Source organism: Pseudorca crassidens, chromosome 6 (assembly GCF_039906515.1).
Source record: "Pseudorca crassidens isolate mPseCra1 chromosome 6, mPseCra1.hap1, whole genome shotgun sequence".
Lineage (NCBI taxonomy): Eukaryota > Metazoa > Chordata > Mammalia > Artiodactyla > Delphinidae > Pseudorca > Pseudorca crassidens.
Genome location: NC_090301.1, coordinates 91,166,822 through 91,180,363, shown reverse-complemented (window position 1 = coordinate 91,180,363; position 13,542 = coordinate 91,166,822). Strand labels below are relative to the sequence as shown.

The 13,542-nt window shown below is 38.1% G+C and overlaps 1 protein-coding gene across 1 annotated transcript in view; it reads left to right on the top strand.

Annotated features, from left to right (window-relative positions):
* Positions 1 to 1,122: 1,122 nt before the first annotated feature.
* HNMT (histamine N-methyltransferase) overlaps positions 1,123 to 13,542 on the top strand; it is a 35,931-nt gene continuing 23,511 nt past the window's right edge. The window contains exons 1-2 of the mRNA XM_067742058.1: positions 1,123 to 1,668; positions 8,355 to 8,407. Of these exons, the coding sequence (XP_067598159.1) occupies positions 1,532 to 1,668; positions 8,355 to 8,407 (190 nt within the window). The 5' untranslated portion in view covers positions 1,123 to 1,531. The remainder of the gene's footprint in view (positions 1,669 to 8,354; positions 8,408 to 13,542) is intronic.

The following is a 13,542-nucleotide window of genomic DNA, read 5'->3' as shown; positions in this document are numbered from 1 at the left end:
GTTGTTCTACTGTTGCAGAAGGAGCCAGTTATTAAGCGGTAATAATGTGCTAAAGCACTTTATAAATGTTATTTATATAATTCTCACTACAACCTGTGAGATATAATTCACTGTTCCCACTTTACTGATGAGCAAACTGAAACTTATGTTTCAGCCAAGTTCACAGTTTATTAGTGGCAGAGTCAGAAACTATCAATACATCCACAGTAATCTGACTTTCCAGAGTTTCCATTTCCTCCTAGGATGAAAGCACTGGCTCTAAGAGTAGTGAGACCATGAGATGTTTATTAAACAGGGGTGAGGAGTGTGCTGAATGCTTAGAGGGCCGCTTTGGACCTGAATCAGAGGAAGAGAATGGTTTAGGCAGACACATTTCTAAGAGAGGTATATGGATTTAATTCTCATAACTCCTTCATCATTTGGATACTATTATTAACATCCCATGTTGGATAAGGGGTGGATTTCTTAAAGACCATTTCCCAGGTAAAAGGCCCAACACGTGGACGCTTTGGCTCTTTTTTTTTTTCTGCTGTACGCATAGGCTCCGGACGCGCAGGCTCAGCGGCCATGGCTCACGGGCCCAGCCGCTCCGCGGCATGTGGGATCTTCCCGGACCGGGGCATGAACCCGTGTCCCCTGCATCGGCAGGCGGACTCTCAACCACTGTGCCACCAGGGAAGCCCCGCTTTGGCTCTTTTGATGGGTGACACCACTGGGCCTCCAAAGGCTCATCCAATCCTACGTTTTAGGATCCCACGTTCAGAAGCACTTAGGGAAGGTTTCCTATGGATTGAAGGATTCCAGTGTCCTGCATTCTTCCCTGAGACTTCTTTCTCCGCCCCCTCCTCCTCTCCCCCATCTTCACCTCCCAACTAGGCTTCTCAGACCTTTCAGTTAATAGCTCTGTTCCTGCATCACAACAAATCAATCAGCATATGAAGAAATGCAGCAGAGTTTAAAGTTCAAGTGTTTAGGGATGTGAAGGCATGAAACTCTCCTAACAGAAAGCCTGGAGGCAGATGACAATCTTTTGTCAAAGATTCAGCAGCTGTAGATTTCTGGAAGTGGTTTGTAACCTTGCAGCTGGCCTGTTTATTCCTGCCTTTGCTGCCTTTGGCGCTGAAAGCAGCCACGTTCCCACTGGGAACTTACTGGCTGGCCCCTGCTGCCAAAACAGGAAGTGATTTGAATGTCGTCTGTTTTTAGGACTTTCTGAACTTCAAGAGTTGTAAAACAAATTTCAGCAGTGAATTTACTGCTTTGCTTTACTACTCATTTCTTCTAAAACGCCCTTGCCGGGGTTAAACTCTCAGGGGCAAAGTCCTGTACAAATAGTCACTTAGTAACGAGCTTTGCAAACCCAGCCTCTCCAGCACATTAAATTCAAAGCAGGGCTTTTTTGTGGGTTTTTTTTTTTTTTTTTTTTTTTTTTTTTGGGATAGAAACTGGTGCAGGTGAAGAGAGAAAGAAGGAACAGGGAAGAGGGAAGTTAGACCTCCCTTCCCTCCTTGTCTTTCTCAGAAAACCAAACATGGCATCTTCCATGAAGAGCTTGTTTTCTGACCACAGCAGATATGTTGAATCTTTCCGGAGGTTTCTCAACAATTCCACGGAGCATCAGTGCATGCAGCAATTCATGGACGAGAAGCTGCCGGGCATAATAGCAAGGTAACCAAAAAAAAAAAAAGGCCGTTTTTGTCCCATGGACAAGCCTCGGTCTCGTTCTGTGCAGTGATAGATGGGTCAAGGCCATCCCGGGAGGCTGGGCGCGGGGATAAGAACGAGGTACTGACAGCCGCACCGCTCGACCCTCCGGTGCCCCTTCTCCTGCCGCGTTTCAGTTAGACGCTCGCTTGAAACGTTCAAAGGCTCTGATTTGTGCTGGATTTCCAGCTGCTCAGAGATAAGCGTTAACCATCTGAAGGCACAAATCCACGTTCCTTCGGGAAAAGATAAGATCCCAATCTTTGAGCTCAAATTTTTCAGCCCTCCTCCAAATTTTACCTTCCAAAAAAAAAAAAAAAAAAAAAAAATCCCCAACGAAGTCTAGTATTTTTGCATTAGAATCAAACAATTACCAAATACTATTCACCCCTGAGGATTGAGTGGGTACCTCTCAATTCTCTTAATACCCATTTAAATTCATTCTCCTTAGCCATTATTATAGTTACCACTCTCCAAAAAAAAAAAATAATAATAATTGTCTTTTACTTTCAACTTAATATTAGCAATGTGGCCCTAAAAAAGCATTTTCCCATTATCAGTGAAACTCACTAGTGTCTACCCTTCTCGCAGACTCCTTTTTTTTTTTTTTTTGGTGATTAATGTGTTCAATTTGTGCCAGAGCTGATAAGCATTATGAGAGTAACAAATTTCACATGGCAGTGATAATCAAATCACTTATCTGGGGGTGGATTGCGGGAACTTTGCGCTTCAGGAAGTAATGATGGAAAACTGGGGAAAATGGCTGGGGATCCAATTTGCAACTGGAAAGGAAAGTTTCCTATCAGCAAAGGAAACTGATATTTTTATCTTTTGCTGGATTTTTCTATTGTAGGCCTGTAATTCTTTCACCAGGACAGTTAACTCCACCTGACCAGAGAAAGCACTGTTGGATGTATATGGAATTTTATTGCCCTTTCTATCTTCTATTTTTCATGGTTCAGTTTTTAAATGTGTTTTTTTAAAAATTGAGTATCATATATTAAGTAATAAGTAATAGGATAACAGTGCAAAAATCAAAGCAGACAGCAAATACAATTTCTTATCTAGGAACTAATTATAGTTTACTTCTTTGAGTCTTTTGGTTCATTTCTAAAATGAAAGGTAATGAGTTAATTTCTGAGTTCTTTTGCAATGCTAAGCATCTGTGTTCATGTCTGTGGCTTATGCAGATCCTTGGTTTACTTCCGCCTTCCGTTTGGTTTGAAGACATACTATGGATGCCTAGAGTAACTACAACAAAGATAGTGGTTCCTTGCCTTACCCACTTCCATTCCTGATTCGGGCTCTCCGGAGACAACTACTTTCAACACTCTGAAAACATTTAGTTGTTGCTTATGGAATTTTCTTTCCTAATTCTAAATAACATGTTATTCTCTTTCTTAATTTTGATGTATTAAAGTAGCTAAATAAACATGCACATCCCTCTCCCCATCATGTCAATACAACATAGCTATATAGAGTGGGTATATATAATACATACGTGTATGTATATATATATGAATATATACATATATATGTCTAAATTTTGGTTAATTTGTTTATATCATATCATTTTGCCTGTGTAAATATTTTTCATAATTGAACAATGCATTTATACTATTGTTACTACTATCATTATATTTCCTTTCATGTACAGCCTTTTGTTTTTCCTAGAGTTAACTACTGTCTTGATTTTAGTTTATTTACTTAGCTTCCTATGCACCTATCACTACTTATACCCCAAGCAGAAGTATTAATCTCCTCTCAATATATTCCAACAGATCAAGTAACCTGCTGATTTTTCCTCATGGGAACATCTTTTCTGGAGTTCTCTGTTCTTTTTTTTCCAGTCTGGGTTGATTTGCTTTTGGCCTGCTATACAAGTATTGATGAGGAATTTATTTCATCTTCTAGAAATTCCCTTCTCTCTCCAGTACTGAATTCCCAGCTTCTGGATCTGATGCTGTTTCTTTCTTGGTTTCTTTAGTCTTTTTTTTTTCTTCCCTGCTAATCCTTTAAGAGCTTTCTAAGAAAGAGTGCATGGGAGGTAAATTTTTTGAGACTTTGTGTGTTTAAAAATGCTTTCACTCCTTGCTCATCATTGTTAGATAGTTAGATAGTTTGGGTATAAAACTCTACAATGAAAATGATTTTATATCAGAAATTTAAAGATATTTTTCCATGGTCTTGCAGTTACTGTTGAGAAATCTAATGCCATTCAAATTCTTCATCTTTGGTTTGTGACCTTTTTGTTGTTTTTTGTTTTTTAGGATCTTCTCTTATATCTAGTATTCTGAAATTTTAAGATGATGAGCTATGGTGTGGGTCTTTCTCACCCATTTTTGTGAGTAGTCCCTGGGCCATTTCAATTAAGATTCAGATCCTTCAGTTTAGGGAAGCTTTGGTATTATTTAATCATTCCTGCCCTCTGGTTTTTTTTTTTTTTTTTTTTTCTTTCTTTCTTTCTGGAACTTCTATTCATCAAACAGAAGACTTTCTCAGTTGATTCTCTAATTTTCTTATATTTCCAGTTTTCACAATTTTATCTTTCAGCCCTCTATTGTTTGCTATTGTATTTTTAATTTCCAAGAATGTTGCTTTTTTATAGCATCCTGTTCATCTTTCACAGATATAATACCGACTTTTATCTATTATAAAATTTTCCTCTGCTCTGTGCATGTTTCTTCTGAATTCTCCTTTTCTGTTTCTTTTGGTCTCTCTCATGTTAGGGGAACTCCCCAACTACTGATGAGTCTTGGTTGTCCATCCAATCAAATAATGAGGCAGTAAAAATTAGTTTGGGTCCTCTTTGTGTATGTACAGGAACAGTCTGTTGAGCAGTTGGCTCACTATAGTAATTCGATGTAGATTTTGCACTTGATGGGAGATTCTCAGATGCCAATATAGATAAGTTTATTTAGTGAAGTGGATTATTTTTTCACAGAGGAATTATTCAATCCGCTATCTGGAGGTGGTAAACAGGGCGAGGATGGTTATAGCATACAGCTGTAAATAGTAAAGTTTGTTGTTGTCACATATAATGCATTTAGATCCTTGCCCGGAAAATAGCAAGTTTTCAATAATTCTTAGTTATCATCGTAATATATGAAATAGGATGATAATAGTGTCTAATCATAGAGGAGTTGTAAGAATTCAAAGAGTTAATTCACTACAGATGACCAACAGGCACATAAAAAGATGCCCAACATTGCTAATTCTTAGAGAAATGCAAATCAAAACTACAATGAGGTACCACCTCACACTGGTCAGACTGACCATCATTAAGAAGTCTACAAATAACAAATGCTGGAGAGGGTGTGGAGAAAAGGGAACCCTCCTACACTGTTGGTGGGAATGTAAGTTGGTGCAGCCACTATGGAAAACAGTATGGAGGTTCCTCAGAACACTAAAAATAGAACTACCATATGATCCAGCAATCCCACTCCTGGGCATATATTCAGGCAAAAATATAATTCAAAAATATACACCCCTATGCACCCCTATGTTCCTAGCAGCACTATTCACAATAGCCAAGACATGGAAACAACCTAAATGTCCATCAACAAATGAATGGATAAAGAAGATGTAGTACATATACACAATGGAATACTACTCAGCCATGCCATTTGTGGGACTTCCCTGGTGGCGCAGTGGTTAAGAATCTGCCTGCCAATGCAGGGGACATGGGTTTGATCCCTGGTCCAGAAGATCCCACAAGCCGCGGAGCAACTACGCCTGTGCGCCACAACTACTGAGCCTGTGCTCTAGAGCCCGCAAGCCACAACTGCTGAAGCCTGCACACTCTAGGGCTCACGTGCTCCAACTACTGAGCCCACGTGCTGCAGCTACTGAAGCCTGCACTCTTAGAGCCCATGCTCAGCAACAAGAGAAGCCACTGCAGTGAGAAGCTGTGCACTGCAACAAAGAGTAATTAGAGAAAACCTGCATGCAGCAATGGAGATCCAATGCAGCCAAAAAAAAAAAAAAAAAAAAGAAATAACGCCATTTGCAGCAACATGGATGCAACTAGAGATTATCACACTAAGTGAAATAAATCAGAAAGAGAAAGACAAATGCCATATGATATCACTTATATGTGGAATCTACAATGTGACACAAATGAACCTACCTAGGAAACAGAAACAGAATCACGGACACAGAGAACAGACTGATGGTTTCCAAGGAGGAGGGGGTTGGGGGAGGGATGGAGCGGGAGTTGGGGTGAGCAGATGTGAGCTTTTTTTTTTTTCTTATAAATTTACTTATTTATCTATCTATTTATTTTTGGCTGCCGTGGGTCTTCGTTGCTGCGTGTGGGCTTTCTCTAGTTGAGGCGAGCAGGGGCTACTCTTCATTGTGGTGCACAGGCTTCTCATCACGGTGGCCTCTCCCACTGTGGAGCACAGGCTCTAGGCACGCAGGCCCAGCAGTTGTGGCACACGGGCTCAGTACTTGTGGCTTGTGGGCTCTAGAGCGCAGGCTCAGTAGTTGTGGCACACGGGACCAGCCACTCTGCGGCACGTGGGATCCTCCCGGACCAGGGATCGAACCTGTGTCCTCTGCATCAGCAGGCGGACCCCCAACCAATGCACCACCAGGGAAGTCCCAGATGTGAGCTTTTACATACAGAGTGAATAAACAACAAGGTCCTACTGTATAGCACAGAGAACTATATTCAGTATCCTATGATAACCCATAATGGAAAAGAATATAAAAAAAAATGTATATATATGTATAATTGAGTCACTTTGCTGTACAGCAGTAATTACCACAACATTGTAAATCAACTATACTTCAATAAAAATTTTTTTTAAAAAAAGAGTTAAGTCATATAAATCACTTAGCTGTGCCTGGAATAATAATAATAAGTTGAGTGCTTGTCATGTGCAGACACATTTCTAAAAGATTTACATCAGTTACATCATTTAATCCTCACAACTCCTCCATAAGGCAGATACTATAATTATAACCCTATAAGGTAGGTGGTATTATTATCCTATTTCTTAGAATCAATAATAAAGGCACAGAGAAGTTCAATAACTTGCTCAAGGTTACGTATTAGTAAGCTAGGATTTCAACCTAGGTGCTCTGCTCCGTAACCTCACTATGCCAGCTAATGATAGAAGCATTTTTAAGAATTAACCAAGGGCACAGACAGGGATGGGTGTATTAGGACTCATGATTATGAATTGGAAGATAATTAGAACTGAGGAAGGCAACTCATTCACAGGTGTCCTTGACTCTGTGTTTCCCAGTGTCCTTAAGAACTCTGCTTCAATCTGTCTTCTTCCTATTACTCTGGGCAGGCTCTTCACTTTAGCCAAAAACTAGGCTTGTTTACCATCCTGAAGCACAAACAAACAAGCACCGTTCTTTCAGTTCATGTTTCCTCTCTAGCAGTCTCCCTTTTTCGTTCTCACTCTTTCATCCTTTTTCAAAAATCTCTAGATCTTCTTCTTCTTTATCGAGTTCACTTTCAATCCCACTGCCATCTGACTCCTGCCCTTAACCACCTTTTAAAGCTGCTATTATCAAAGATATTCATATTGCCAAATTCAATGGAGAGTTGCCCTCTTTTTATGTTTTAGTAGTACAGTCTGCCATGTACAATGGCCTTTTCCTTCTCTAATTCTCTTATCATCTCTCTGAGCTTTACTGCTTTCCTCTCTGTCTTCTTTGTGTGTTCCCCCATTATCCCATGACTTTTTAAAAGTTGGTATCTTGTCATAATCCCACTGCTCTTCTCTTTGCAATACGCTTGGGTGATAGAATCTATTCTCCTAGTTTCGACCATTATTATAGGATAATTCTCCAGAATACATCATCAGTCCTGATCTCTCTCCTACCCAGCTTCAATCTTGCATATCCAAATGTCTGTTGAATTCAGATCAAAAAAAAAAAAAAAAAACACTGAAAAAACATAAACTTGCCATAAAATCATACTGTCCAGCTTCCTTTTCGATACCACCCTTCACTCAGTCATCCAAATTCACGTGGCAGTCATCGTGCACCTCGTCCTTTTTCTGACCCCTTATTCTTTTTTTTTTTTTACATCAGTTTAAAGAAAGTCCTACTGTTGCATCCCAGTCCAACAATTCCACTCTATTTCTGTATAGAGCCATAATACTGGGCTTTATTGTCTCACATTTCAACTTGAGAGCAAAGTGGTCTCTTCATTTTTATGTATCAGTGCTTAGGATAGGCACATAATAAATGTTTAATAAACATTTGTTTATTGAAAGGAAATTAGCAAGAAGAAGGAAACAAGGCAAATATCAGAGAGAGTATGAATCACCTTAGCCTTTCTCCCATCTACAATGAATGGCTTATTATATTACCAGACTCAAAGGCCCACTTTTTCTGTTTTTGTTCTCCAAACAATCTTCAAACAAATGCTATTTCCCATGTCTGAGATGTTTATAGTGCTGTTTCTAAAAGTCTCCCAGTTCAAGGTTGGTAATAAGTGGAACCTGTACTTCTAAAGATTTCTGAAGACAGCAATATAGCCACTGAAATGATCGAGGCCTTTCTTGTTGGCCTAGTTTTTGTTCACTGTAATTTTAGTCTGTTCTCTTCAACTAGACTTGGTAATCAGATTTTACAAACCACCTGGCACATTTTTCTTAAACTACATAACTTTTTTTTTTCAGGATTGGAGACACAAAATCTGAAATTAAGATTCTAAGCATTGGTGGAGGTGCAGGTATGAATAACACATTTTAAAATTTGTATTTCACTCCAAACATCATGCTGTCTGACAGCAATATTGTTCATTCTTTAGGAAAGCCATTTTCCTTTGCTTTTGGCAGAGATTAGTTTATTAAAACTAGTAAGAGACATACCACTTCAACTAAGATTAATGTCCGCATAGATTTATAGCCTTTAGGACATTGGCCTTCATTATTATCTGTGATATGGATACGTGTGGCTTTCTTATTTTTTTTATATAAATGGAAAAAATATAGGATAACTTTGAGGATACCTTTGATCCAAAATGATTTAACTGTTCACAGAAAAGGGAAATTTCATAAGACATTCCTTAAGCTTGTGCCACTTAAAGCAAAGTCCATAGACTGGTCAATGGTTTGCAAACTATTACTGGTGCATGAGAAGATAAGTGTGCACTGGAACGTAAATCAATGCACAGCTCCTTTCATTGAGAAAGCATTGCTATGGGGAAAAATATGCTTAATGACATAGCTAATTTACACTCTTGTGACCCCACTCTTTTTGAGTTGCACTGGCCTAAACCATTCCCTTCCTCTGGCTCAGTTCTAAAGCTGCCCGCTAAGAATTCAGCACACTCCCCAACTCCCTTTCGTAAGCAGTTCATGTTCTCATTACTTAGAGCCAGTGCTTTTATCTTAGGGGAAATGGGAAGTCTGGAAAGACAGGTTAATGTGGGTGTAGTTTCTGACTCTGCCACTAATGAACTGTGTGAACTTGGCTGAAACATAAGCTTCAGTTTGCTCATCAGTAAAATGGAAACAGTGAATTGTCTCATAGGTTTGTAGTGAGATTTATATAGATTAGTTTCTAAAGTGCTTCTATAAGGTGGAGGTAGGTCCTTTCTGCAAAAATAAAACAAGAAAATTCATCTCCAGACTGTGCCTCATATCAAACTCCTGAGTAGTGTTTGCTTTACTTTTAAGTTGCTAGTCATCTGGAGGTCCGAGTTAACATAATAATATATATATATTATATAATATATATGATATATTAATACTATAATAATATAATATAGTCATATATTATTTATAATATATCCATATATAATAATATATAGTCATATATAATATTTAAACATATTATTCATATGTTTATATCCTTATTATTGTTTTCATTTGAAATAACCACAGAGTGATGGTTAGTATAGGTTACAACTTGGTAACAAGTGGACACTACATTACCACTTGTCACATAGCGCCAAATGGTAATCTCTTGAGTCTTCTAAGTGTAATGTTCTAATCCTACATGAATGAGTTGAATTGTGCCCATCTTAACACAAAGATAACCAAGAGCCCTCTAATGGAATAGGATAGCTAGTTTTTGATGTCATCATTTGCTCATTTTTCATAAAATACACTGTAATATAATGTAATAAGGACTGACTCTTAAAATAATTTTACGTTATTATCATCTTTCACCAAGAAAACAGAAACCAACAAGGACAGGTAATGAAAGATACTGTCATGAATGATCTAATACAGTGTGTTTAAGCTAAAATACTCTATTATTGCTTGTGATATTTTATGTCCTAAGGTTTATAAGAGTGATGAATTGCCCAAAGAGTGTCCTATTAATTCATTTAACCAAGACAGTCATTTCCAGTGTGTTTTGCAAATGAATTTCAGGCAACCACAGGCAATGAGACTATCATTTGATAGTGTCACTTGTTCTTGGACAAGAAAAGAAGCCCTACAAGGAAAAGTAATTAAAAACAATCTCTACCGTGGCCAAGTTAATTGACCTTTTAATATAAAGTTAATTGAATTTCTAATGTAAATGTATCAAGCAAGATGCTTATAAGCTATCTAGAGAAAGGAACATTTGCCCCACACAGTGATTCCTTACATAAAGGTGCACATAGGGGCTAATATAGAGAACTTTTCCAAACAGAGGGAGCAGTACTTGGTGTTCTTCTGACTGAGCCCTAACATTGTATTAATAACAAGCTCTGCCTTGGAGAGAATATGGGTGCCCTTTAAGCTCATTCTTCATAAGAAACTGATCAGAAACATAAGAACTGCAAGAGAAATTCAAACGGTACTTAGTCTTCACTGCTCAAGTAAGTTACATGAAATCAAAAGCAAAACCCCTAGGTCTAGAGGTCCTTGGCATGAAAGAGTAGTGTTTTGGGGGAAAGGACACCTCACTCAGTTAGTCTGAGTGCTTATATACCAACTGGGAGATGCTTATCTAATAATCTGTCATTGCCTAACTGCAAGGACTGCATGCGCAGAAGAAAAATATATAGTGAGGAACTTCCTGTACTTGCCTTAGAGAAATGGGTTCGCCGCATGTTTCACAATCTACAGTGTGCCTGAGACTTTTGCATTATCCTGCGGCTTAGGTATCCTTCCAAATCAGTGTCTGAACTCCAGTCCCTGGCAAATGAGGCCATTGGCCCCGTGTGACACCTTGGGCTCAGCTCCCATAATGCATCTTACAGGGTTCTACTCTGGCCTTAGCTTATGGGCCTCTCTGGTTTCACTTCCTAGATGTTTTCTTTTGGATGTCCATATACCTACAGATCCTATTCTGCATATCTTTGGTGCAAATACTCTCTCTGTATTTGTAATGGTGATACCATTCTCACCATCATGATGAAAAAACACTCCAAAAGCAAACAAACTAAAAACTTCCCTAAATCAAATTGCTGCATTTATATCACTTAATGTTCATATTCTCTGGGGGCCTGTTTGATTTTCTTCTCAGAAGCATGAGCAGGGACTGCTATGTACCCTATCTGTCTTCTGTCTCTTCTATAGAGGTTGGTATTTGGGAGCAGAGGGATTTCATAATTTAAGAGAGAATGTAAGGTTTTAGAAAAAGGTGTTTGGCAATTCAGTTCAGAAGCCAAGCAATTATTAGGGCTCTGAGCAGTTCAAAAGAAAGGAAACTGATGGAAAACTTTTCCATGTCTTCTGTAAGTGATCTACTACATCAGTGAAATACAATTGATAAGCAGCATTGTTATTCATAGATTATATATTCGATGTTAGGAGAATGTTTGAAATAAATATTATGTGTATCCACAAAAGAAAGAGAGGAAATCAGGAGAAAAACAAATCATGTACAGAAATATAGACCATATAGTTTTTACAAAGGCCAAATAGAGAAGTGTAACGCTGTATGTGTAGGTGCATAAGTTTGTATACTTTCATGAAACAAAGTGAGCAATGGGAATGCTTCATTCGAGGTCTCAGAGTATTCATATCATGCTTATTTCAACAATTTTTTTTTTTTTTTTTTTTTTTTGGCTGCGTGGCTTGCGGGATCTTAGTTCCCTGACCAGGGATCGAACCCGTGCCCTCGGCAGTAAAAGCACTGGACCGCCGGGGAATTCCCAATTGTTTTTAGCTATTGAGAGCAACTGCATTGTATTCCAAGTCTCATAGAACATGGTTTTTTGGTCCATCTTCAACACTGATGCTTCCTAAAATTAAACCACCCAATGGAACTTCTTCATTACTCAACTTTAAATGAGTGTTGTCGTTATGTTTGATGGTACATGAAGAAAAAGAAACCCATACTCTTTTTGGTAAGGGAGAATGCTGTTAATTTACAGTGCACATTTATACATGGAAAAAGGTTCCAGGAGGCAGTAATGGGCAATGTTTTCTCCTTGCTCTGGGCTTTGCTTCAAGGAGAATCACTTTATCTGCTGCGTTGTTCAGTTCTTATGTTCAAATGCCAGAAAATTTTATAAGGTTTAGACAGGACTCAAATAATCTCATTTTATCCAGCTCTCTACTTTTATTTTTATTAACCTATTATGTACTAACTCAGGTGTCATAACTTATATAATAGTGTATATATAGATAAATTTTTAATCCACTGAAGCAATTCACATATGAAACACAGGTGGTATAAACCCTTTTATAACATTTTTTGGAAAATAATTATGCCGACATATGTTGAGTTAGGTTGTTTTCTTATTCTGTAACATATAGACACCAACATTACTACAGAGATTAAACAATAGAAGAGAATTTAGAGACCATCAATACCCTCATTCTACAAACAAGAAGCCTGAGAACCATCAAGGCAGAATAAAACCCAGGTCTCTTGATTGTAGTCTAGTCCAACAAGCTGTACTAAACAGATATAAAAGTTAACTATCAACTTGGCAAAAGAGAGATTCGGTATTTAGTAATGACCAGCTATTTGAAAATCTAATTTTATCAGATTATTAATCTTGTTTCCTTTCATAAATGGCATGTTAAGGTGACCCTGAAGTTTAAGCTAGGTGGATAGAAGTAGAAAAATGTAATTAAGGCAAGAACTGGAAGAGCCAGTGTACCCAGTTTAGAAGCAGGAGCTGGTAGCAAGCAAAGGTTAATGTTTCCAATGGTCTAGAGTAAGCCAACAGTCTGTATCAGCAACTAAGGAATGACTGGGGAAATATAGGGAATTGGGGGATTTTTTTTGCCTAGAAAAAAAGAATTTGAATGTGCTTATTGCCATCTGCAGATATTTCCTATTGAGCAAACCACAGAATATTTGCCCCTAAAGGGCCAGTGGTTAAAAGAGAGAGATTTCTTTGTTCGGTATTAGAATTTACTAATGATCAAACCTGTTCAGAAATGAAAGCACACATCTTGGGATATAAAGAGCAGTCACTCTAGGAGTCCTAGCTTAGGCTGGAAAAACACTTTGCACATATGCTATGGAAAGGAATCAGGCACTGATTTCTTGGGTGTTTGGGCCATTGAAGGTGCTTTCAGTCCAGAAAACCTATGATCTTATGAGTAACCTTCTAGAAAGAGGTAGGCATTTCTTCAGAGCGGTGTGGCTAACACCATGTTTTGTTATATTGAAGAAGTAGAGTTTAAATAGGACTTCTAGACATGCAGACGATTTTTGTCTGGATTCTAATTGCTTTATAACTTGACATGAGTAAGAACTGTTTTACTTATGTGCAGCATGCTAGCACTTATTCCATAACTGGAAGGATATGGACTCTAGTCAATTATTAATCTGTAGGATTTAGGACTGTCTACTTCAGATAATTTGGGGCATCAGATACAAAGTATTGTTAAAGGCATTCATAATTATGTTATTTTGAAAAAACTATTCTACATATATAAATTTACCGAAATAGTTTACCTCATT